The sequence below is a fragment of the Pempheris klunzingeri genome, chromosome 15, assembly GCF_042242105.1.
Source record: "Pempheris klunzingeri isolate RE-2024b chromosome 15, fPemKlu1.hap1, whole genome shotgun sequence".
Taxonomy (NCBI): domain Eukaryota; kingdom Metazoa; phylum Chordata; class Actinopteri; order Acropomatiformes; family Pempheridae; genus Pempheris; species Pempheris klunzingeri.
Window position 1 is genome coordinate 15525866 of NC_092026.1, and position 24484 is coordinate 15550349.

Genomic DNA, 24484 nt, shown 5'->3' on the forward strand with positions numbered 1-24484 from the left:
TATATTTTGTATTTAACAATATAGAATTGCTTGAATATGCAAAGAAAACTTTTTCTTTTTTATAAATAGTATTTGATCCGTTATCTCTTATACCTGACAAACAATAGAAAAACACACATATCTGCTATATTGTATAAAAGAAAGAAAGAAAAATAAATTCTCCCAATAATGTATTTTATTTTGAATTCACATCTTGTTTCCTGGTGTGATCACGTGGTCTTCCAAGATGGCCGCGCCCAGTAGAGACTGAGTGACGAGCAGAGAGAGATTTTGTAAACCAGCTTTTGGTGACAGCTGAAGAGCTGCGGGTCGCAAGTGGCATCTCCAGAGAGGCAGAGAAACGTCTGAGAAAGCCTGTCACCTCCTCAGCCCCGCCGACATGAGCAAGAACGATTTAATCCTGTAAGTACGACTGTTGCGTTCATGTCAACGCTAGCATTTTGACAGCGATCTGTGAAAACACACAGGGCGTTATGCAAGTCGTCTGTGTCGTGCTTATACAAACATTTCTTTCTTTAGCATTAATTCAATCCAGCGTCATGTTCACCTTTCATCATCCTGTCTATATCTGTAACATTTCCTGTCAGTAACTCTATGCATCGAACCCGATGAGCACCATTCCTTGTTTTGTGGCGAATTCTCGTTCAGAAAACAAGCACTGTCATACTCTCTTGTTTACATTTACGTGGTAATTCCCTTTGTAACATGTATTCTTAGCTTTAACGAATCATTTGGGTCTTCTGATACATTCGGCATAGAAGAAGGAGTACTTAACTGTTGTAAAATCAAAGCTTATTATCAGTGTATTATTTGTGTAGTTTGACTTGGCTCAGCCTCCATCGTGCCTTCAAGTGAGAAAACATATAATGTGGGAATAAATCATTCTTATAGTTAGCATTGTTAACTAATGTGAACTGGATGAAAACAGAGTAAACACAACGTTTCCTGATGTAACTCAGTTAAACACTAGTTGTCATTATTTCTATTTCTATTTCATTAGGGTCTAACATCAGTTCAGCATGTGTTATATATCCATTCTAAGAGCCAAAGTGAACTGAATGAAAGTTACAGTAAGATTAACGTGATCAGTTTTGTTTGGATCAATCTTTCTTTTTCTTTTTTTTTTTAATTTTGTAATCTACTGTTAGAATCTACTTCTAACAGTAGATTCACGACACAGTTTGAGTTCCGGTCGGTTTGGGATGCGCCTTGTGACACTTCCACAGCAGCCTTTCATTCAACCGTTTTTCTGCTGCTGGAAGATGATAAGAGAGCGGAGGAGTGTTATCTCTCATAATCAGTGACAGCTCTTCAGCTGGATGTCTCATCTGATTGCTGGGGAAAGGGCGGGACGTGCCTGTGTGTTAGATAACCGTACGAAGCCCCTGAGCTGCCACCTAAGCCCAAGTTTCTTACAGGGCGGTTACATTTTGAAATTCAAATGTGGATCGTCAGACATGTTTGTATTGTGTGTTTATGTTGAACTGCTAATGCAGTCTTGCTGCCATAACCTGTGTCTATTTACATCAGTTTCTTCTATAATGACAAAATAAAGTAAAATTGTGGTAAACGTGACCAGTATTTAACTTTTCATGTGCCTGCATTTGTTCTGGTACTAGGTCATGATTTCATTTGGATACTGAATTAGAAATACATTACTTTTATTCATAACTATTGGCTAGCAAAGCAGCTGCATTGTTTGATGCATTCATTCACTGTAGCATTGATCGACGCAGCATTGCTTAACGAGCACAGAGGAGCTACTGATGCTAAACCTTTTTTTTTTTTTTTGGTCTTTTTATGCAGCCCCAAGGACTTCCCCCAGCTCCTGAACGATACGTTCCTGCGAGCAGCGCGAGGAGAAGAAACCGAACATGTCCCTGTATGGTGTATGAGGCAGGCTGGAAGATACCTGCCAGGTTACTGTGATCGCTGTTTTCTTTGCATCACCACATCAAAATCTATCAAAGTCTTTAAACAGTACAATCTGAACACGTGCAATAAGACATGACAAAGATGTGAATGTTTTGTCGGCTCTAATGTGCAGAGTTTCGCGAGTTCAGAGCGGGGAAGGACTTCTTCGACACCTGTCGGTCTCCAGAGGCCTGCTGTGAGCTCACTCTGCAGGTACAGAATCACAGTCTCCTCCTGTATGAATGATGGGTGAATGAGGATGTGATGTCAAAGCACTTTGAGCGGTTGACACGACCATACAAATACAGACCATTTACCATTTAACGTAGTCTGTTGAGATGAAAATCTCGAAGCCATCATCACAAGACCGCAAACCACCAGTGGAATAAAACCCCAAACGTTTTTTTTTTTCCTACCTTCAGCCTCTGAGGCGTTTTCCCTTCGATGCTGCCATCATCTTCTCGGACATCCTGGTTATCCCTCAGGTAATGTTATCAGGACCAGGCTCAGTCATTAACACTCCCCCAGTGGCCAAAAGAATGTTGCTAATGTCACTGTAATGTTTGGAGATAACAAAATGGTGAGGAGTTGCATATCTCTGTCATTAATTTAAAAACTAAAGGCCATGTGATTTTAAAATTAAAAACAAGCCTCATGTGGATCATTGATTTTGGTGTATGTGTTCTCATCTCTCAACGAGCCAGTTGATTATCCGAGTTTCTCTTGAGGTGTAATAAGTGTCATCGAATCCCAGCCATCTGCCCGATTTTCCGCAAGCCCTTATCTGTACTTTCACCGCTCTCCCTCCCTCCAGGCCTTGGGGATGGACGTCCAGATGGTGGCGGGTAAAGGTCCTACATTCCCAGAGCCCCTGAAGGAGCCAGAGGACCTGCAGCGTCTGCAGACCAAAGTGGACGTGGACAAAGAGCTGGGCTACGTCTTCAAAGCCATCACACTGACCAGACACAAGATAGAGGGCAAAGTGCCGCTCATAGGATTCACTGGAGCTCCAGTAAGAGATGCTGCGGAGCACTAAGCTGGAATTTAATTGTGGTGGTTAAAAAAAAAAGTTCAACGCTCAAAAGAAAGTGATATCAAAGTATTGAAATTCTTGCTGTCGCCTCTCTGCCGTGTCCCTCCAGTGGACGCTGATGTCCTACATGATAGAAGGCGGCGGCTCCAGCACGCACTCTAAGGCGAAGCGCTGGCTGTACCGGTACCCCGAGGCCAGCCACATGCTGCTGAGGATGCTGACTGACGTGATCGTGGAGTATCTGCTCGGACAGGTGGCGGCCGGAGCTCAGGTCAGACCCTCCGCCTTCAAATCTTCCGGACATATGTTTGCAATGTTTGCTACCGCCGTGACACATGCGAGCGCAGCTTTAAGATGGCAACAAAGGACTGGACGTAAACGGATTGCAGGTGTGTTGTACGCAGCTAAAAGTTAAGAACAGCAGTGAGACACAGAGAGGTCGAAACCCAAACCTCAGAGATTCAGCATAAGGCACCTTGTGTGAGTATTTCAGGACAGAAATACTATTTGCTGATTGCGGCAGCTCGTGCACACGCTCCTTATGGAAACAAACCTGCTTCTCAATATCAGCACAAAATCCAGTGGAGGCAGCATTTTTTTTTTTTTTTTTTTTTTCCCCAAAAAAGTTGAGCACAGTCTGAAAGCACAAACCTGGATTATTACAAAGTCTAGACAATGTCACAGCAGCAGAGTGCGCCGCCAGTTTTACAGCACTTTTCAGAATGTGGGGCAGCAGGGTCGCTTTAGAGTCCTTTTACCCGCGGTGACCTCCTCCAGAGGTGTCGAGCATCCTCTCTGTGTCCTTCACCTCTGACCGTTATTTAGTGCTCTACAGTGGTCATTTTTAGGCTTGCGATGGCAGCACACTGATTAAAATAACTGGCGAGGCAGAGTGATAAAAACTGCAGCTACTTATCTTTGAATTACATGACTGTGAAACAGGGGATTTAATAAGGTGATGAAAAGTTAATGTTGTGTTTAGAGCCTGTTGTCAAAAAATCAGTTTATTTTATATGTGTGTGTGTGTGTGTGTGTGTGTGTGTGTGTGTGTGTGTGTGTGTGTGTGTGTGTGCGTGCTGTCCAGGCTCTGCAGGTGTTTGAGTCCCACGCCGGCATTCTGGGGCCGGTGGAGTTTAAAGAGTTCTCTCTGCCGTACCTTCGAGACATCGCTCGCTCCGTCAAAGGCAAACTGAAGGAAGCCGGGCAGGGCGTTCCCATGGTGAGGGACGGCTTCACACAAGCGCTTTAGTCCAAACACACAAACATCCGCAGCGCAAACATTTAGACTTCCGCAGTAACACTGTGGTACATACTTTTTTTCAGTGGCTAATGATGTATACCTGTACATCCTCCAACCTGCAGACGAGCCAACCGTGACAACTCCGTTTATTTATTTTTCTGCTCTGTTTTTCTGTTTGTTCTCTTGTTATAATTAGTTTCTATATCCGTATCACTACTCAGTTCTATTCTTATCGTCACTCTGTTGCTTCAACCGCACTGTTTCCCTGGAGGGATCATTAAGGATCCATCTGGTCTGGATATCAATAACTGCTCTGCTTTATTACCAGAAGGTGGCAGCATTTCACCAAAAATGCTTCCTGGTGATTTGTGCAGAATTTGCCTTGAAAATTGACTATTTTTATGTTTCTGTGTCTCCGTGTCCTCCAGATTGTGTTTGCAAAGGATGCCCACTACGCTCTAGAGGATCTGTCCCAGTCTCATTACGAGGTGGTTGGGCTTGACTGGACCATTGACCCACGATCTGCTCGGTAACACACACACACACACACACACACACACACACACACACACACACACAGCTACGGTATCTTGGCGTCACTACTTAAATCTTCCCAGTAGTTGTGTAAATGTTTTGGCTCTAGAAGGATATCATAGCACAAAAAACCAACATAAAATCACCTAAAAATCTAAATACAAACGGCACCTTCTAACTCCAGTGTAGGAGTTTCTACTCTCCACCAGTCTTTGTGTTGTATATGCCATGTCAGCCCGTCCACTATTTGTAAAACCTGTTCCAGCCGGAGCTGCCTCCTCTGGTAGGGGTTTGTCAGATTGAAAGCTTTGAGATGTCCCCGGAATGATGTGAGCAGGAATAGAAAAAGAATCAATACAGCACTCTCCTCAGTCACAAGCAGGTACAGCTGCAGCCTCAAAACGCACCGTCACGGTCAGACTGCAGAGCACGAGCTGGAAGCCGAGTGGCAGCTGAATAGGAGTCAGGGATGTAGCCAGCTGTTGCACTACTCGTGAAGCGTACTGTGGTGTTTCCTGAGGAGCAGGTTAACCATTAGCGACCCGTCACTCGTCCCTGGTTCCTCACTGGGTGCAGGATTTAAGTCAACAAATGTCTGTGTTTCCTGCTCCGCTCATCAAATACTTAACCTGTTGGTTAAAGGATTACCCTGTGTGTCCTGTGTGTGTGTGTGTGTGTGTGTGTGTGTGTGTGTGTCTGTGTGTGTTCAGGGAGCGCACCGGAGGGAAGGTCAGCCTGCAGGGAAACATGGACCCTTGTGCTCTCTACGCTCCAAAGGTGACCTCCTTTCCTGGATCATTTTTTTTCAAATTTATCTTGATTGATTTTTGTCCATTTAGAAAAGACAAAACAGCTCCAATCATTTACAACCCCCCCCACCTCCTGCTGCCAACCCCCAGTAACACAGCCACTGTGAGAGGAGAAACTGTGCAGTAGATAAGAATAAGTGCTAAATACTATATATACATATATAAAATATGGCCCCATGGACTTTTTTCTGTGGGGTTTGTTCATACAAGGATCCCAAGTCAGATGAAAACCACCTCTTTATAAGGAGGTGCATATTTCTGAGATTTAATCACGACCATAATCACCCTCCTAAATCTACCAGAGAAGACTGCCTGCTCCTTTGTGGGTCACTTTTCTTCACAAAGAAATGTCACAAACGTCAAGGCTGCAGAGCTTCAGGTCCTCCTGCATGAAGTCAGTTTATTTGAGTTCATTTCAGTGTGTAAATTCATTGAGCTTCATTCAGATTTTCTTATTTCACTGAATCACAATCAGGCTTTTTGAAGCAATGACACATTTGTCCAGTAACAGACAAACATGTATTTGATTTATTTCAGCAACACTGTCTCTTAATCTGTCAAATCAGTGACAGCTTCTTCATTACATTTAGTACAGTTGTGAGGAATGTAAGGATTAAACGGAACAGATGTGTGTGCTTTAACAGCTGGCTTTAGGCCGCAACACATACACTCACACTGATCGATTTTTAAAAAAAAAAAAAAAAAAAGGGAAAGGTTTTCTTTATAATCTATGAAGTGACTTGTCATAGAAGATGCACAGCTGACCCGTCGTGTGAGTGCTTTAGCGTGGGCTGTGCGGTTGCTTGTCAGCGGGGCTTCCAGAGTAGGAGTTTCTCTTGTTTTTCGTATGATAAAAAAAAAAGAAAGGAAGGAAAAGAAAAAGCCTACCGCTGCTCTGCACTTTTCTCAAGTTTTTTTTTTTTTTTTTTTCAACTGCTGCTATTTCCAGCAGCCAGTGTACATGCTGCGAATCCTGTTTTCACTCTACAGTATTTCCACTCAGAGATCGCTGCTTCATGTGAAGTGCTGTAATTCATTCTGACAAACTTTTGTTTACAGCAATTTATAACTCTTCACCAGAAGTTCCTCACATTGTTCCTCCTCTGACCCAGTTTGAGCAGAGCGTATCTCTCACACTCTCTAGATGTTCTGCAGCCGTAGCTGAACCGCGACCGATCCAAAGGGCCAGCCCCCTCATCCGCAACTTTTAATCCTCTCTTCTCTGTCTTCCTCCTCCTCCTCCTCCACCAGGAGCGCATTTCAGACGTCGTGAAGAAGATGTTGGAGGGTTTCGGCACGAGGGGCTACATCGCCAACCTGGGCCACGGCCTTTACCCCGACATGGACCCCGAGAACGTGGGCGCCTTCGTCGAAGCTGTGCACCAGCACTCGAAGCGGGTGATCAAACAAATGTGATGGTGGACGTGTCTGCCGCGAGGGAGAGCGGACGCCAAAACATGCTGATGGAGAAAAAAGAAAAAAAAAAGTACAACAATGCGTTATTTTATTAAGAACTGTGAAAAGTGCACTGGTGTTCAAATACAAATACACAGCGCAATGTAGGAGACAGTATACATAATATAACATCACATCTGTTCTCAGCAGCTTATTATTTCCTAGGAGGAAAATAAAAACCAACACTGGCCTCATATTCATGTTTAGCACAAAAAAAAAAAAACACATCCAAATGTCCGTTCACATAAATTCACCACATTCTCATCCAGTGCAGATTTTTCAGGATAAACAAGACGACAAGACAAGATTTTCTTTTTATCTATAGTGAGTGGATTACGTGTTTCCATTAGACAGGGGGGGACATCATTTCTGCGAGTACATGTACGTTACAAACGCATTCTAACTTGTATGGGATTTGTATTACTGTTGAATCTGTTCAAAAAAAACGCTTTAAACCGCTTTGACTGATAGATGAAGAACAAAAAAAAAGTGTTTTTAGACATTTGTCGTCCAATCAAAGTCGCCACCGTCTTACTTTAGCTCTTAACAAGTACAAATGTGGAGACGCACCTTGATAACCTCTTAATGGCTGTAAACATCTTCAATCAACACTGAGCTCTTCATCAGTTCAAGCAGCTTCTCCGCCAAAGGCTGCGACAACAAAAGCTGGTGATTTGGCAAAAGAGCTTCAGCATGGGACGCACTACCGCAGTTCCAAAATCAATTTTTAAGAGAAAATGTCAGCACGCAGCGGTTGATCATTCCACCACTTCACATCTTCACAGTGAACAAAATCCTCCGCTGGATCTCAGCATGAAGAGTTTTCTTTTTACTCCCACAGTTAGAATATCTTCTAAGAAACGCACATCATACGAGATGCCTTATGCTGTTTTTGTCTTGTTCACCCTAAATCTTTTTTTTTTTTTTTTTTTATTATTTCATCAAGTCAGACTCGTAGAAAAACTGGCTCATGAGGTGAAGCAGCAGAGAGGCTGTGTGTGTGATTGCAGATTGCCATAAGTGTAAATGTGTGTGTGGCTGTTATTTTCCTCTCCACGTAAATAAAAATAGATTTAATATTTAGTGGCATTTCTGTTGCTCTGTATTTTAAGCTATTAAAGTTTCTGTTTGTGTGTGTGTGTAGGCTTCGAGTAGGATGTTAATTCTTTATGCTGCTAAACCCACATGATGTTTAAAAGGAGTGGGTTCTAAATGAGTCGCCATTACTGACTCTTCCTTTCAAACACTGAGCTGCTAAAACATTGTCAGACTCACAATAGATAGTTAAAAAAAAAAAAAAAATCGATGCAGCAGCAGCAGCAGAGATGTTGTCCTTTTTTCTTCCATGCATTCTTCTTCCTTGTCAAAACTTGGCACCTACATTACCCAGAATGCAACTGAGTTCCATGGTGAGATTCAAGTGGGCTATGCCTCTAGCTGTTCATGTGGCCTCGAGCAGAGATCCGGAGCAGGTTACAGAGGTCTCCTGTCTCCCTCAGAAGGTTTTCATTTTCAAAGTTGTAGTCTTCAGCACCCACTGACTTAGGTGACATCACTTGAGGCAATTTAGTTCCCTTCAATTTTTATTTATCGCCATCATCGTGTCAAAAATGTTACTTTGGTTTAATACCTTCAAAACTAATGGCAATCTTATTAGCTACAGTGTGTGTTTAGTGCTACTTCTCAAACTTAGCATTCTGACATTAGCATGTAGCTAATAGAGTAAGCAGAGGCTCACAGAGGTGCCAGCTAGGCTGTAGACTTGAAGCCTTGTCAATAATCAGTCTGTAATATATAATAGTAAAAAGCACCAACCAAAGTTCTTCTGCTCTTGTCGGTTCAAAGAGCCTAAACAAATACTTCTCCTCCACTTCCATACTTTCTGCTTGTTTTGATGGTTTGTGCATCAGAGTTGTTGCTCCACAGCCGAACACGGGGGCCGACTCTGAGGCCTGGCCCAGAAAATGGGACGGAGACGTGACAGTGACTGGGGCTTTAACTGGGACACAAGTGAGACGGTGTCCTGCCTGAAGGTGTGTGAGCACCATTTTATCATCCGGTCTGAAGTCCTTCGAGACGCGCTTTGTAATGAAGGTCTTTATAAATAAACAGCTCAGAAAGCACAGCACAATGTGGCCTCTAGAACAACATTAAATAACGGTGATGGTAGAGTAACTTGGGTTTTCACTTTAAGAGGAAAAAAGGGACTCTGTGACAAACAAACAACACATCGGCGAAATGTGGATTTAATCGTAAAAAATAAGCAAGAATTTAATTTAACTAACTTAAGTTACAACACTGATTTGTACCTTCTCCCACCACCACCTGACCCTGACAGCTCTGAGGAGTTTGTTACATCATTTGGACATACTTGGCAAAGTCCTTCAAACTTCAAAAAATCAGCTAAGAGCTGCTGCCACTTGGGATCGAAGCTGTGAGGTAAAATAAGCACTGAGTTAAATATTAAAGTGCTGTTTCTATCATCACTATTGGAGCAAACGGGCTGATTGCATTGAAGTGAATAGGAAAAGGCTCTCAAATACAAAGCCCTATAACTTTAGCCTTAGCAGACTTTAAGATAAGATTATCAGCGTCTACCGAGGTGGTGGTGCTCATGTGTAGAAGTTGTTAAAGTCAGGCATCATCCTCAACCAATCAGGACTCATGACACCAGGCCGTCGCCATCACAACCACCAATGACGTGCTGAATAAAAGCTGAGCAGACAGGAGCATCCAGTCACAAACCCCGGTTTCTTTTGTTACCATGTGAGTTTAACGATGTATTTGGGTTTAATACAAAGTGACATTTTATTACACAGAATTTGGCTTAAAAAGAAATTACGTGCATTATTGCTGTAATCATAACGGAAGCTCTTTACATGAGGAATTGGGAAAAAGGGATCAGTTAATCCCAAATTGTGTTTTTCTCTGTGAGGCAGCTAAGAACGTCAGATAAGCAGATTCTAGAAAAGCCGGTTGTTGTTGTTGTTGTCGTCGCTGGTGTTGTTGTGAAGGATTCCAGTAAAAATCATAACATCGTGTTACCAGACTGGGGCAGTGAGGGGGAAACCACTGGGTTCTATTATGGTGACCATGTTGTTTTGCCCGTCAATGCCAGAATAAGGCGATTTTTTTACATTAAAATTCCATTTAAGTGTAATGATGATATGATTAAGCTATTTTAAGTGGTTGTCTGAGTATCAATTTAAAGGGTGAAAAAACTGATAAAATAACGTGAAAGCAATCATGTAACTCAATACCTCAAAAGAGCCTTCATTTTTAAATTAAGGTAAACTTTTCTCTTAAAAGCTACAAACCCCATTAAAGACCCCTTAATATGTCCACTAATTTACTCCAAACTGAGGAAACATGAACACTAGATAAGAACACCTTAATTTGCACTTGAAATTGATATAACAGCAAACATGCTCAATAACTAGCTATTTGATCAATTCATAATGAATGAATTGATCAAATATTTCAAATTCATGATAAACTAAGAGGGGGTCATATATATGTGCATAAATTGGTTTTAAGAGCTTTTGAGATGAGGACAGTTCCACGGGGCAAATTAATACATTCATAAATTAATTCACGTGAAGTAATGTATTCATAAATTCAACTGAATGAATGAATTAACTGAATAATCCAAATAAAGGTGTTTGGTATTTCTGCATTTCCAAACACCCTCATTTAGATTTATGTGTAACTTTTTAAGCATTTATGAATAGGCAGTGCTAGTTCCAGTAACGGCCCAACATAACATCATCTTTAATATGGATATGTTTGCGCCCTAAAGTGATATTTCCATACCTCATTTTGTTCTAATGTTACTGTATTTTTTCCTTTTGTCAACAAATCCCATTAAAAGACCCAAATCAGCAACGTGTCTCAGTACTTTCTGATTGTCCTGCCCTGCCTGTGAAGAAGTAATCTCCTAAAACAACTGGGCACTGTAGTTATTAGCACATATAAAAACTGTGTCTTTGTTGGGGACTAATTTCAGCTGCGGATTAATACAGATTTTCGTGCACTTTTGAGTGTTTTGTGTGTGTGTGTGTGTGTGTGTGTGTGGGATTGAGCGTGTGTGTTCACGGTAATGAAGGAAGACGTCACCCGGTGCTCAAAGCTCACTGTGGATCACCGATGTGCTTTTGGTCAACAATGGAGCTCTCTGGCTCAGAGGAAGAAGATATATCAGGCTTTTGTTACACACACAATACCTGTTAACAGGACCTCCTCATTGTTGGGGTTTGGTCTTTTCATGGTACGTGTTCACAATAAGAGCATTTTTGTAACCCCACACGCTGAAAAAAGTACAGGGTTATGGTTAGCCGAGCTATTCCACAGCAGCTTCATGTTGTAGATCCTTTATTGATTCGCCAACTGAACACTTCAGTTTCAAATGGAAGGAAGACATGTTGGATTCAAGCCTCCAAATAATTAAGAGTGAGCAGAAGCAGGTGGACCAGAGTGTTATTAATAAAATACAGAAATGCACAAAGCTCAAAGCAGCTGAATTAATGTCGACGAGAGGAAAAAGCAATTCTTTCTCAAATGAAAGCGGGCTTTCATTCATCTCTGTCCTTTGTGTTGCTGTAGTACCATAAACACAGCGCACACACACACACACACACACACGCCACTCATCCATCCACACACACACACACACACACACACACACACATATGCTTTTGTTGTGCCAACCCCCCACCCTCCCCCCATTTCGTAAATAGCAGAGACAAATGAACAAAAATCACCGCTGATTGTCGACAGGTAAGACTGAAGAGGCCGAGACTGGATCCTAGTGGGCCATCTGGGAACAAAGTGACCGGCTGTGTGTGTGTGTGTGTGTGAGAGAGAGAGTGAGAGAGAGAGAGAGAGAGAGAGAGAGAGAGAGAGAGAGAGAGAGTGAGAAGGTTGTAACAATGAATCCATGCTCCTTAGAAATGGAGATCAATTTCCACATGGTCGCCTTTAAAGGCTTTGGCAGGAGAATAATGTATAAGTGTGTGTATGTGTGTTTGTGTTTGTCCGTCTGCGTAGATGTGTGTGTACGTGCATGAGTCATTTTGCTATGTGTACTTGTGTGTTTGCGGCTATGTGTGCACACACACATGGTGGTGTGTGTATGTGTGTGTGTGTGTGGGCTTTTTATGTGCTTATTTTGTGAGATTGAACAGGTGGATGTGGGTTGTGGGTTTGTGTGTGTGTCTTCCTGTGCGTGTGTGTTTGAAGGAGGTCCAGGCTCCATCTCTCAGCAAATCAGCAGGCCTGAAAATCCAATCTGCCTGGAGAGACAGCAGGCTGTACATCATCTGCCATGGATGGACACTATCAGCGCTTTATCAGTGACCGCCCCCAAAACACACACACACCCACACATCCACACACCCACACACACACACACACATTATATCTTTCAATGACCACATGCATGAGTGAACACACACATCCACACACAGCCCGCTGTGACAGAGACTGATAGGCATTATTACCATAGTGGTTGTAGAGGGAGGCGGAGGGAGAAACTGAAACTGAAGACCTTGAGCTGCTCCACACTAATGCAGATGCTGACAGCTGTGACTGTCCCTGTTTGCTGACGATAACGTCCTATTCCACCATGTTCAGTGTGGGGATGCTGACCTACATGCTGCACTAACATGACACATGGAGCTGCTGCTAAGGCTCCACATCTATGAAACTGGGTGCCCTTGTTAATAAGACACAGACCTGAACTTTGGACAGCTTCTATTTTTCGATGCCGGGTCCTGAGTCTGGACTAGGGTCCTGGGTCTGGACTAGGGTCCAGGGTCTGTACAAGGGTCCAGGCTGCAGTGGCAGCAGATGAAGCAAGGTGACCTGAAGGCTTCTCTCTGCAGCCACATCCTCCATCCAGTATGATCTGGTCTGCCCCAGGGGGTCCTCTCCCAGTTGGACAGGCATCCAAGAGGGACACTGATCAGATGCCCGAACCACAACAGGCTCTAGAGCGGCAGCTTCAGAGCCCCCGCCTGTGTCTGCCCAGGATGCGTTCAGGTACAGCACCAAGTGTTGGTCAGCCAAGTTTCAGCAGTGCTCAGAGCCCAACACACAATCGAAGCAGTTACACGCATAAAACGGAAGAAGATAGGTGTAAAAATACGCCTAGGGTTGCATTTTACATGCATATGGTGTGAGTCCAGCACGAGCAGTTAGACAGCTGGATTGATTGAGAGAGAGAGAGAGGAGAAAAAGATTGAGCATATAGCAATCACTTCTCCATCTATCTGTCTGGATAATTAATATGAATCTGTTCATTTACCATCAGCCAATCAATCTAGATTTACACACACACACACACTCAGTGTGGAGAGCACACTTAGCACTTCTTGATGGTCTGCCTGCCCGCTCACATGGCTCTGCAGAAAGCTCTAATGAATGAGAATGAAGCGGTGAAGGAGGGACAGAAGAAAAATATTCTGATAAGAGAGAAATGAGTGAAAGATTGATGGAAGTGTATCAGCCTCCGTGCGCTCTGTTCATCGCTCACGCCGGCCGGTTGGGTGATTGAAAAAGCAGGATTGTGGCTCACCAGCCGGGACTCAGAGTTTAAGGCATCAAAGCACTCAGAGATATTACAGATGGAGCTCATATAGCTGCCATATCTCTACAGTGTACGCTTATGAAAAGGCCTAATGCAAAACAGCACACTGAAATGGATACACAGAAATGCTTTTCAATGAACACGAGAGTTTATCTCCCTCATATTGCCCATGAGCTTTATAGTACATTTTATATCAGGGAAAGATTAACTATTTACACAGATCACTTCATTAAACTTTTCCATATGCTGCACACACAGCACACTATACAACATTTAAGATCTCACATACAATATTTGACTGAAGCATTAACAGTAACAGCGCTCAGAATGTCCCCTTTCATATATTAAATAATGTATATATTTATTATTTCTCACACTTTACAGGACAACTTGGGTCTTATTTTGTCATTTTACTGGGTATGATCATATTTTTCATTTGAAGAAATTGCTGAAATCTGAGACAATCAGATTAGGCAGATGATCTTCAGCACTTTACTTTAGTGATATATAATAAACTGTGCAGCCTGTCTGGCCCCTTACACGTCCTGCTGCCTGATCCACACACTGCTGCTGTCTTTGCCGAGGCAGAACGAGGCATCTGGTGTCTACGTGTATCAGCAAGTTGACGTTATGACTTTAAGACGAATTAATCCACTGTTAAATTAGATGTAAAGGCTGAACGTCAAATGTGAAAATATAGCCATAGGACTACAGACACTGTCAGTTTGAAAGTATAAGGTAAAATGACAATAAGTGGTTCCATTAAAGAACATTTGTCCAAATACGCTTATTAATATGAAAATATATTTTTGTCCTTGATATTAATCACTATCAGTCTTACAGTCGCAGATGTTATATTTTTTAGTGTAGCTGAAGTCAAATCTGAACTTATTTTGTCAAATATTAAATAAGTGTTACAGCATTCAATAAATAAAGTTATAAGACCTTCAAGACTATTTAACACTTGTATAGGCTTTATATTAACAAGTTTGAATTGAAGACTTTTTAAGGACCTGCGGTCAAATGACACAGAGGAGGCACCAACAATGACGGCTGTCATTGAGACTGTGTGTGTGTGTGTTTGAATTAACTCCAACAGATTACATGTTAGTGTCATTTTGATGTTAATATTGATATTTGAAAAGCCAAAGCCTTTAAATATAGGAGAGCAAAAAGTAGAAATGTTTCCCTCTAAGCTGTAGTTAAGTATTAGTCTCACACACACACATATAAAAGCACCACAGGATTATAGTTAAATGTAGTCCTTGGAAAAAAATGTCCTTCATAATCTCCCATGACTGCTTAGACGTCCCAAACCACACGCACACCGGATATCACGTCCATCTTGGTTCAACACAAACATGAAAAAGAGGTCCTTGTAACGTGTTTCACACTTTATTCATAGAAAAGCACTGAGATTCCAACACAAATCAATATAAAATGGTAGTAGCGTTACATAAATAGTAATAAATTCTCGCTTTATAGACAGTAGCTCAAGAAGTTGCACAAAAAAATTACAAATTAAAAAAAAAACAAAAAAAAAAAACAAGTGTTGATGATAAGCTATCATACTTCTGTGGCAACAAATACTGGAAATACCTTTTCATAATCAGTAGCACAAAGAGGCAACAAACACTTTCAATTTTCCCTTAAGTTAGAGAGAATCCAAAACGAAACAAAGAGGGTGAAACAGGAGGTGAACTAGATCGCTACCAGCAAATATAGGGCTCTCCTACCAAAGAGAGGAAGAAAGAAAGAAACTGGATGGTCCAGCGAACAGAGTGAAAAACAGAGATCAAGTTCAAGAGGGAAGAGCGTCTTTCCTCTGATTTAGGAGCGCAGCCTCATCATGCTGACGTAGCAGCCAACAGAGTAATTCAGCTCCCCCCCCCCCTTCGCTCTGTAGAAACCTTGCAGCAACAAAACATCAAAATCCACCAGCCTGTTTTTGGTCAAAAGTTGACTTTGTGCACTGGCGTCTCGGGTTCTTTAAGGTGGAACGACGGAGGAAGTGGCTGCGCTGAAAGCTGGCTGCTGATAGGTCGATGCTGTGCTCCCTTGTGTGAGAGGGGAGTGAGGCGATGACCAAGTGCACAACAACTGAACTGATCAGAGAGAGAGAGAGAAGCGATGGTGATGAGACAGAGGAGGTGAACTCCGAGGGGAGTTGAGAAAGTAATAGGAAAAAAAAAAGAAAAGAAAAGAAAGAGGAACGGACGCACGGTCTTCCACAGGCCGTCTCTTTTGTTCATACAGTTGCCGTTTCAGACTCTCTGACGTTTGCGTGTTGTTCTGTCTCACGTGACGATGCACCTCTGAGAAGACACTAAAGGCTTGAGTCCTGATTAAAGAAAAACCAACAAAGAAGTAAAGCAAAAAATAAACTTTGTACATTGATCGGTCAGAAAGGCATTTCCCAACATTTTCTCTTTTTCCTCCGCTGAATGTTGCAGCACTGTCCAAATACAAGCATGCTGGGTCTCGTGTCCCCCCCCCCCACCCCAACCCCACCCCCACCCCCACCCGCCCCCCACCTCTTTAATAGTGGTTCAGTCCACCGTAACTCCTCTTCCACACTTTTTAAGTTTTTAGGGCGCGTCTTTAAGAGTTGACAAGACCATCAAAGTGGTTCTGCATAGTCAGGTTTAGTACGTATCTGTTTACAAATGAATGCCTTCCTCGTTCTCCTCAACTCCCAACGACATGCTTCCTTTTGGAAGATTCTCTTTTGTCTTTGCAAATCAAAAAAAAAAAAAAAAAAAACAAAGTTGAAAAATACAAATAATAATAGTTATTATAGCAAAAACAAACCGAAAGAAATGTACACAGGAGCACCTGAGAAATGCCTTGAAGTCTTTGCTCTTACAAAAAACGCTGTCAAATTCCCAAAACAGTTCAAGTACACCCCCGCCGAAACATAAAAATAAAGAAAAAAAAAACCAAACACATAACATACTTATCATAAATAATTATAACTTTACAATTTTCTGAATTGACACTTTAATATTTACAATTATCTTAAATGCTTAATGCTACTACTTTTTGTTTTGTTTCTTTAAGTGATGTCCCTGAGAACTGAGTTGACCCTCCGTTTCTTTCTTTTGCTCAGTTTTCCTTTTTTTCCCTCTATTCTTCTATCTGCGTGTCTTCTGATCAAGAAAAAGGCCCAGAGATGTGACTGACTACCCGGGTAAAGGGTGAAGGTAGCTCTTATGGAATGTAAAAGCAGACAAGAAAATGTTCCTCCATTCAAAAACCCTTTTCCTTTTATTCTCCTGCCCACGGACAGGCCGACTCGCTCGACTCGTCTGTTTGTGTGTCTGCGATTCCTACTCAGTCATACAAAGTTACCAAACAATCAATAAATAAATGCAGGCAGGAACGTACTGAAGAGGTATTTGTGTGAAGTGCTTGTACGATGACGTTTATTCCGGCTAGTAAAGATTCAAGCTCTTGCTGTTCTGTATACTGCCACTAACAACAACACTTTGCCACATGGGTAAGACGGGGGGGGAGCGTGAACACCCCTCGCAATGAAAAACCGTTACCTTCTGCCAAGGTATGTGGCCTCAGGTGTGTACGATTAGGTCATCAGGTCACAAAACATACAGTATTTCTTGTGTTTGCTGTGCATCGTCTTCACTGACCAGAGTGATCACGACCAGTGATCGTTGACAGGACAGTCGCTATAGTAACCGCAGACCCTTTTCCATCACAAGACCCAGGAACTGAAGGAATTTGACAACCCAGTTCACAAACACTTAAACCAGATTGATTTGGCCACTCGGAGGCAGTGGGACAAGCTAAAGACACGTTGACCTTACAGAGTTGCTATGGCTTACATGTTAGCTAACTGTTGCTATTTCACACACTGAGGAGAGATGGAGCAACGCCAGCATTTATTTGGAGTCCTGTTTTCAGCCACCTAACAAATGATCGAGTGACCTTGTCTACTATTTGCGCTCTTTTTAGCTCTGTTTTGGTCTCCGTGGACTCTTTCGCAGCTAAAAGCTCCACTGTTACCCCTTTTCCACCAGGGCTGGTTCGGAGCCGGTGCCTCGTCACGAAGCAGTTCTTCGCGTTTTGACAAAAGAAAAACTGCCTCTCAAAAAGGTTGGTTCCAGAGCAGCAGCAACACTTAGCCGGTCAGGTTAGAAGGTTCCCAAGTTGAACCGAGCACTAGTGGAAAGGGGGGATATGTTCACCAGCTAGATGCTAGATGAGGTGGTTGGAAACGAGGCCAATCAGCACTAGGCAGGTAACCGCTAGAACGCATTGCAACTGCTGGAAAGTACTATGGAAATGAAGTAACAAACTCTGGCAAAAGTTCCTGAGTTCCAGCACAAGTTCTTGAGAAGGAAAAGGGGCTTCAGCTACAGGCAGAGTTGACTAGCAGTCACTGAAATCAACAGGTGTCCTCCAATGTTCCAAAGCTTCCAAACAGAATACAAGAAGGTGAGATGAATGCCGCCAGGTGACAGAAATGAAGCGCAGACTTGACTTATATTGCTTATTGACTAAATCTTGATCTAGCGGAGGAAAGGTGACCACTGGATGCTTCTAGATCTAAATGGATTTGGCCACAAATAGCTGTACAGCAGTGCAGTGGTTATGTCTGGAGAGGGGAACACTGTGACCCCTCCGATCATCACAGCTGTGTATCGTCACCGTTAAAAAGCTTATAGGAGGACATACGAGATATACTGAATATATATATGTGCACGTGGAGCCTTGTCTATTCTACCTTAGCGAGGACAGCCTGAAAAATGTCCCTCTCAGGCCTCTGGATTTGAAAACATGCACTCTATGAAGCAACATGGTTCTTCCTCTGAAGATATTCTGAAGGGAACGCACTGACCAGCAGGTGTAGAGGGTAAGAGCTAGTCTAGAGTGGCTTTAAGTCAAGTTTAGAAACCTGTTGGTGCTGACGTCTTCTACAGAGCGACCTCATGTGTAGTTCTGTATTCTGCCCTCTCTACTCTAAGATGCCCTGAATGAAACAAGAGGCCATTTCTGATAGAGAAGTTAAAGCTGACAAATAATACAGTCGAGGTATGACAGTAACACTACGTGTGTTTTTTGACCTCAGTGGGTTTTTTTTCTTTTGGAATGACATGTTCCTTCCACTTTGAAAACCACCGCTCTTCTTCTTCTTAACCCCAGCTGAAAGCGCCCTCTGGCTCAAAGTAAGTACCCCGTCCAACAAAAGCTTTTGGTTTTTAAATCATGTGCCACCGAAAAAACAAAAGTTCCTTTTGTTTTTGTTTTTTTAAACATCACAATCTTTTGACTTTTTCATACTAGATTTAACGTTAGTTGGAGGAGAAAAATGCTTTGTTTTTGCTGTTGTTTCTTTGACATTTCAAGCCATTCCCCCCTTTTGCAGTCTCAATGAAGTAGAGCAATGCACTGCGAACACTTCCTGGTTCACATTCAAGAAACAAAACAACAAAACAGGACAAAAACTTAAGACTTAGTCAACAAATGGCTCAACATAAGAAGTAAAAATACAAGAAATCCAAAAAACCTTAAATAGAAACAAATAAGTTTAACTACTTCCCAAGAAGAGGGTCCCTGTGAGGGAGGGGTAAGGTCAGCCGAAGCGCTCCCTGACCAACATCATCAGTTTCTTCTTGCCCTTGTAGATCTGTTTCAGGTTGTCTATGAACTGGGCGAACTGAATGTGGCCGTCCTGTGCCAGCAGGAAAGTTTCCCGTGCTTTGCTCAGGAACTCTATGAACTCTCCGTAGTGCCGCGGACTGATGTGCGTCAGTCGAGAGTGCGTGGTGTTGATGTACGCCGAGATCGTGGCGTCTAGGAGCTGCCGCAGCGGCGCCTTGTCCGTTGACATCAGCTTCCCAGAGTTCCTTCTGCCGGGAATGCCGGCGAGACCCGGCGCCGTCATGGTGCACCGCCGGAGGATGTCAGACAGCACCGTGGCACAGTGCACGCTCTTCACCACCAGGGGGATAATGGCTGCGAGCTCATTTTTGCCCAGAGAGTGGCTGAGCGCGCAGGCCCAGAGCACGTCATTAATAGCTGGGTGTGTGTCCTGGTTGTAAGCCAGGTTAAGGTGGGTCATGGCGAGGGAGGCCAACTTGAAGGAGCGCAGCGGGTATCCTCTGTGTTCCATGTACCTCGCGATGGTAAACAGCTGGGAGTAAGTCATGCCCGTGGACGCTGCGTCGATCACAATCTGGTACGCCGTCTCGAAGGCGATGTGGTCCTTCTCGCAGAGCGTCAGAGCTGACAGGGCGCAGTTCTGGGGGTCCTTCATGGCGCACTGCAGGGCCAGGGTCCTGGCACAGCTGGCCAGCTCCTCACGCTGGGGGTAGTCCAGGCTGAGGCGCAGGATGGTGTTGTGGGACATGACGGTGGCCGCCACGATGCTGGTGGCCTCGGTGGGTGTGAAGAGAGTGTACCAGCTCTGCAAGATGCTCACCAACGCCCGCAGCCCTGAGGGGGAGGAGAGAGCGTTAATCATGTGATACTGGTATGACCACTTCCTCTCCCAGAGTGTCAGTTTTGACCAGGCGACGAGCTTTGAACCTACCGATCTGTTCCCGTTTTACCAAGTTGAGAAGCACGTTGTAACTAAAGGCCTTGTGTGATCTCAATTTCATAAATTATGTATTTCCTTACACTGCTGTGGCCCCTTTTACACCAAGTCATCTCTGTACCATCCACAAGTTATTCAGAGTGCTGCTGGGGTCATGAGGGCTCACGGAATGGTAGGATGAGGACGAACGTTATGAGAATCATATGCTATTGGAGGTTCTGGAGCAACGTGTTACCAAAATGTCAAACGAGGTAACTTCTTGTGGGAGAATGGTGTTTATCCCTGCAGCAGAGCTCGGAGACCTGAAGCTGCTCTGGGGGGCTTGTTGTGGTGGCTTGTGGTGGCCCTGTGACGCTTGCTGGTTTTTTATATCATCGGTTAACCTCCGTGTCAAAGTCAGGCTTCAGGCATCACAGCAGACCAAAGAGAAGATCTTAACATACTATGGAGGGCATGATTAGACCATGAATCCTGTTTTACTGGCTCGACAAAATACTTTCTTTTTCCCCCCCTGACGTGTGTGAAAGGTGACACATACCGACTTCAGTGGCGCAGGTTACCAGCCAGCGAACCATCTCTCTCCTCCTCCAGTTCAGGGTGGACAGAGTCATCCTCATCACCTGCAGAATGCACACATGCACCACATGATGTCGCTACTTTGTACTACGGCAATAAGAACACGTAACGCTCATCGAATTCATCATTTTCTCGATAGTTTTATTATTATTTATTATTGAATGTTGTCATAATCTGCACTTTTAGCTAAATGTGAACATGACGTGTGTAAGTTTCATAGTGTAACAGGCAGACGTACAAGAAATGTGTTTAACTGCAAAGATGACAAATTGAGACGCCTCCATTTTGAGCACTTATTTAGCTGTTTAGCTGACAGGAATTCAGCCCATGCTCTAAACAGCCGGGGGAAGCGGCGGGTGAAGCCACAGCGACACTGTAGCCTTGATGATCTGAAGAGCTTTTCTGTGTTTACTGTGGAGCCCAAAAGGTTTAATTATGTGGTTTCTTCTCATCAACAACGGTAAGACGCTGTGTGATGTTTTCTGTGTTAATTTGTAGTGAGGCTGTGGAGGCCTGTAGAAATTACAAGCTGAAGGAAACTGTTGCATGTTTCGACTGGTGACCAGTGCTCTGATTTTTAGTGGTGAAATGCTTGATGAAAATTACTGACTTTCCCTCAGACTTTCTCTGCTTGCCTGCACTCCCTCTCCCTCTATATATCTCTCACTCTGTCTCTCACACACACACACACACACACACACACACACACAAAATACCTGCAGTCCTAGCTCTAGTGCCACGTTGAGCAGAGTTATATCGGGCGGGTTGTCTGCGGGTGTGGCTATCTTGAAGGCGTCTTGGGCTAGTTTGAAGATTAAGGAAGAAGAGTGGATGTTTTTCTGGATGGCCTCCAGCACCGTCCGCAACCTCAACATGTCACCTGCAGGCCAAAAAAAAACTTCATCAACAAACACGCACCACCAGGAGAAACATCTGAGCGGATACCTCCCCCCCCCTGTGATGGCGTGCGGGCGTGTTAGTGGTACCTTTAGCAGCAGTGAGCATGGTGGAGGCCAGCTCGCACTGCTGTGACTCCAGGTGTCCCAGCGTGAACCAGCGTGGGTATCTGCTTGGAACTATGGAGATGCCGTGATGCGGGTGGCCCACGTCCCCGGAGCCTGCTGAGGACTCCAGCACCGGCAGCCTGACAGAAACACACAACTTTAGTTTGGCACCATATTCTTCACCGTGTCTTTAGTTTTCAGGAAATATGAGGCCGCTTAAAATGAAATCTAGTTTGTATTAGTACAGAAACATCTATGCTAACATACACTTTTTAACGTGATCAGATCATACTAATTTCACTACTAAAGAAGTCATATTAGTGTAAAAATACCTAAAACAAACGAGACCATCACCGCAAATGATTGGCAGCCTCGACACACTTAGTTCACCAGTTTACAGAATATGCTTATCTAAAGCTAATGTGGGAAAATCAGCCTCTGTTTTGAAGACTATCAGTGAGAGTGGACACCTCGCGGTACAATGCAGAAGTATTCCATAGCATCAGTATTCTACACACAGCACCTTTAATCTAGAGCTGCTTAACGGCACTGAATGAGGAAACTGACCTCATGGCACGCAGAGCCACCTTATATGCCAGGTCTGCGTCATGTGGCAGCAGGGCAGAGAAGAGGTACTTGGCGAAGGTGTGCATGGGAACGCTCTCCCTGTGGATGACCTCACCTAGACCGCTGAACGGACCAGCTGGAAGGAGAGAAGGGCAAAATAATGTTCTGGCTCCTGGAGGCTTTAACACAAAGTGAAGCAGCCACCTGAGATGACGTGGTTGTCGTACCTTCTAGTAGCTGTATGGCCTGTTTCCGAAGAGTCTGCACCAGGAGATCATCCAGCTCCAGCTCTTGAAGTTTTGTAACAATCTGCTCCTCGTTGCGACACACCTACAGCAAAAGCACAGTTTAGTGTCTACAAGAAAAAAATGAGAAGAAAAATGTGCTAAATGTGCTTCGTTCTGCTGGTTTCCACTGCATGTAGACTCATTTCAGAACTTTTTGTAGAAACAGTGTCAATGAGATCATGTTGGAATTCAAGAATAAATACAAGTTGACGTCCACGGTTTACAACTGTTAAATAACAGAAAATAACTTTGAAGTTTAAATACCTTTTTAAGAGGATTTTGAGTTTGAGGTATTAAAGGCCCAGCGGGGGACTTTAATACCCCCCAATCTTGTATTCTGTGCACATCTACCTTTATCTAACACAGGACAGGGACTGATTTTATGTGTTAAGAGGTCCCTTTGAAATTCTGATCTTTTATATCATTTCCCAACACCTTCATGTCTTATGTAATGCATGCTGAATTGCCCTGTTGCTGAAATGTACTAACCAAACAAACTTGTCTAAAATATTCATATTTCCTTGCTGATTCCAATGACAGGTCTGTGGCAGTCTATGACCATTCACACAAAGAACTGTTCCTTGGATTTACTCTAATTCAAAGTGAACCTAATTCCACTGACTTTCTTCCTGTTCCTCAGGTAACAACATGCTGTGGCCTTTTCTCTCTTTTTGCATGGCAGTAGCTTCACACAGACGTTTAATTTATTTAGTTTTTCTTCCGGACAACCATACCTTATCCTGAGCGTAGAGGCCCTCGGGCATTATCCTCTGCTGGCCCATACCCATCAGAGCCACCTCTAAGGCCAAAGTCAGGTAGGACTCCCCCCCATCAGGACTGCCCCACACTGGAACATGGTGGTAGACCGGAGGCCTGGGGTCACCCTCTGAGAAGAAATAGAGAAAAAAAAAAAAAACTATGTAGCGATTGGTGCACTTCTTTGCAATTTGGTAACAAGCCAGTTTGTGGTTCAGTTAGTGATAGTGATCACTAATCTAAGATGGCCGCTAACCCTACACCAAATGCTCCAGAGCTATAATTGAGAACAGATGCCATGAGAGCCTCAGCTGTTGATTGGTGCCCATTTGTTCTCTTGTGCTCCCCCACCCCATCATTCTGCTTAAATCCCTCTGAGCAATAGATCCCCTCAATCCTGCTTATTCCACGGACGTGTGGGTGCATTTGTGTGGGTGAGGGAAGAAATCCATGGAGAAGTGGAAACTGATTTTACAGACTTAACCCCAGTGCCAACTCGTGCCTGTTTTGTTTTTTTTTTGCCGACGGGCTTTGAATGATTGGTGGACTTGAAAATATCATAGACGGTACAGCATTTGGATTGGTTGAAACATAGTCTAGGGGGCCGTCCTCCCCACTTTTAACAGATGTTCTCAGCTGTCTTCCAGAGGGAAATAAAGCATGGTGACCACACACGCACACACACACACACAATTGTCATACCACTCTCCTCAAATTCCCAAAACAACATAAGACAATCATTCACTCTCACACACACACACACACACCAATGAGTGTGCCAGTGGTCAGCATTGTTTGAATTGACAATAGTTCCCTGTAGTCTTGTAACAATAGGAAAACCCAACCCCTATTCTGCTCTGCTGCAATGGTCACTGGTGCAAAAAAAGACCCTGGACAGGGTGAGAAATACAAATGGTGATGGATTCTATACATAAAACACACACACACACACACACACACACACACACACACACACACAAAAGCAGTGGGGTCTAAATGAACAGGGTGTTCCAGCCCAATCCATTCATGCTCTGCTAGTTTATTGCAGTCTGCAGCACAATAGCGCCCAGTCCTGATATGAGAACATGAAGTCTGCTGTCTGATGAGTCACTGCTGGTGTGCCCAATCACCTCTGCATCAGCTGGTGAAGTGGGCCTGAAATTA

General features: G+C 43.6%; 2 protein-coding genes across 2 annotated transcripts in view; one reads left to right on the plus strand and one right to left on the minus strand.

Moving 5' to 3' along the window:
* The first annotated feature begins 236 nt into the window (after positions 1-236).
* On the plus strand, positions 237-8068 carry urod (uroporphyrinogen decarboxylase). The gene is made up of 10 exons (XM_070845700.1): positions 237-402; positions 1807-1919; positions 2048-2127; positions 2337-2399; positions 2729-2926; positions 3057-3218; positions 4032-4166; positions 4616-4716; positions 5432-5498; positions 6782-8068. Exons 1-10 carry the CDS (start codon positions 380-382, stop codon positions 6944-6946), a joined length of 1107 nt encoding a protein of 368 aa, XP_070701801.1. The 5' UTR covers positions 237-379; the 3' UTR covers positions 6947-8068.
* A 10840-nt stretch (positions 8069-18908) lies between these two features.
* The window catches only part of zswim5 (zinc finger, SWIM-type containing 5), a 55971-nt gene continuing 50395 nt past the window's right edge, over positions 18909-24484 (minus strand). Inside the window, exons 10-16 of the mRNA XM_070844706.1 lie at positions 23299-23450; positions 22505-22607; positions 22278-22413; positions 21693-21850; positions 21423-21586; positions 20669-20750; positions 18909-20027 (exon numbers count right to left, since the gene is read on the minus strand). Coding sequence (XP_070700807.1) covers positions 19165-20027; positions 20669-20750; positions 21423-21586; positions 21693-21850; positions 22278-22413; positions 22505-22607; positions 23299-23450 — 1658 coding nt within the window. The 3' untranslated portion in view covers positions 18909-19164. The remainder of the gene's footprint in view (positions 20028-20668; positions 20751-21422; positions 21587-21692; positions 21851-22277; positions 22414-22504; positions 22608-23298; positions 23451-24484) is intronic.

Coding starts and splice junctions, on each gene's coding strand:
- urod (XM_070845700.1), top strand. CDS start 380: ATGAGCAAGAACGATTTAATCCT. Junction 2,128..2,336: donor GCTGTGAGCTCACTCTGCAG/GTACAGAATCAC, acceptor TCCTACCTTCAG/CCTCTGAGGCGTTTTCCCTT. Junction 3,219..4,031: donor AGGTGGCGGCCGGAGCTCAG/GTCAGACCCTCC, acceptor CGTGCTGTCCAG/GCTCTGCAGGTGTTTGAGTC.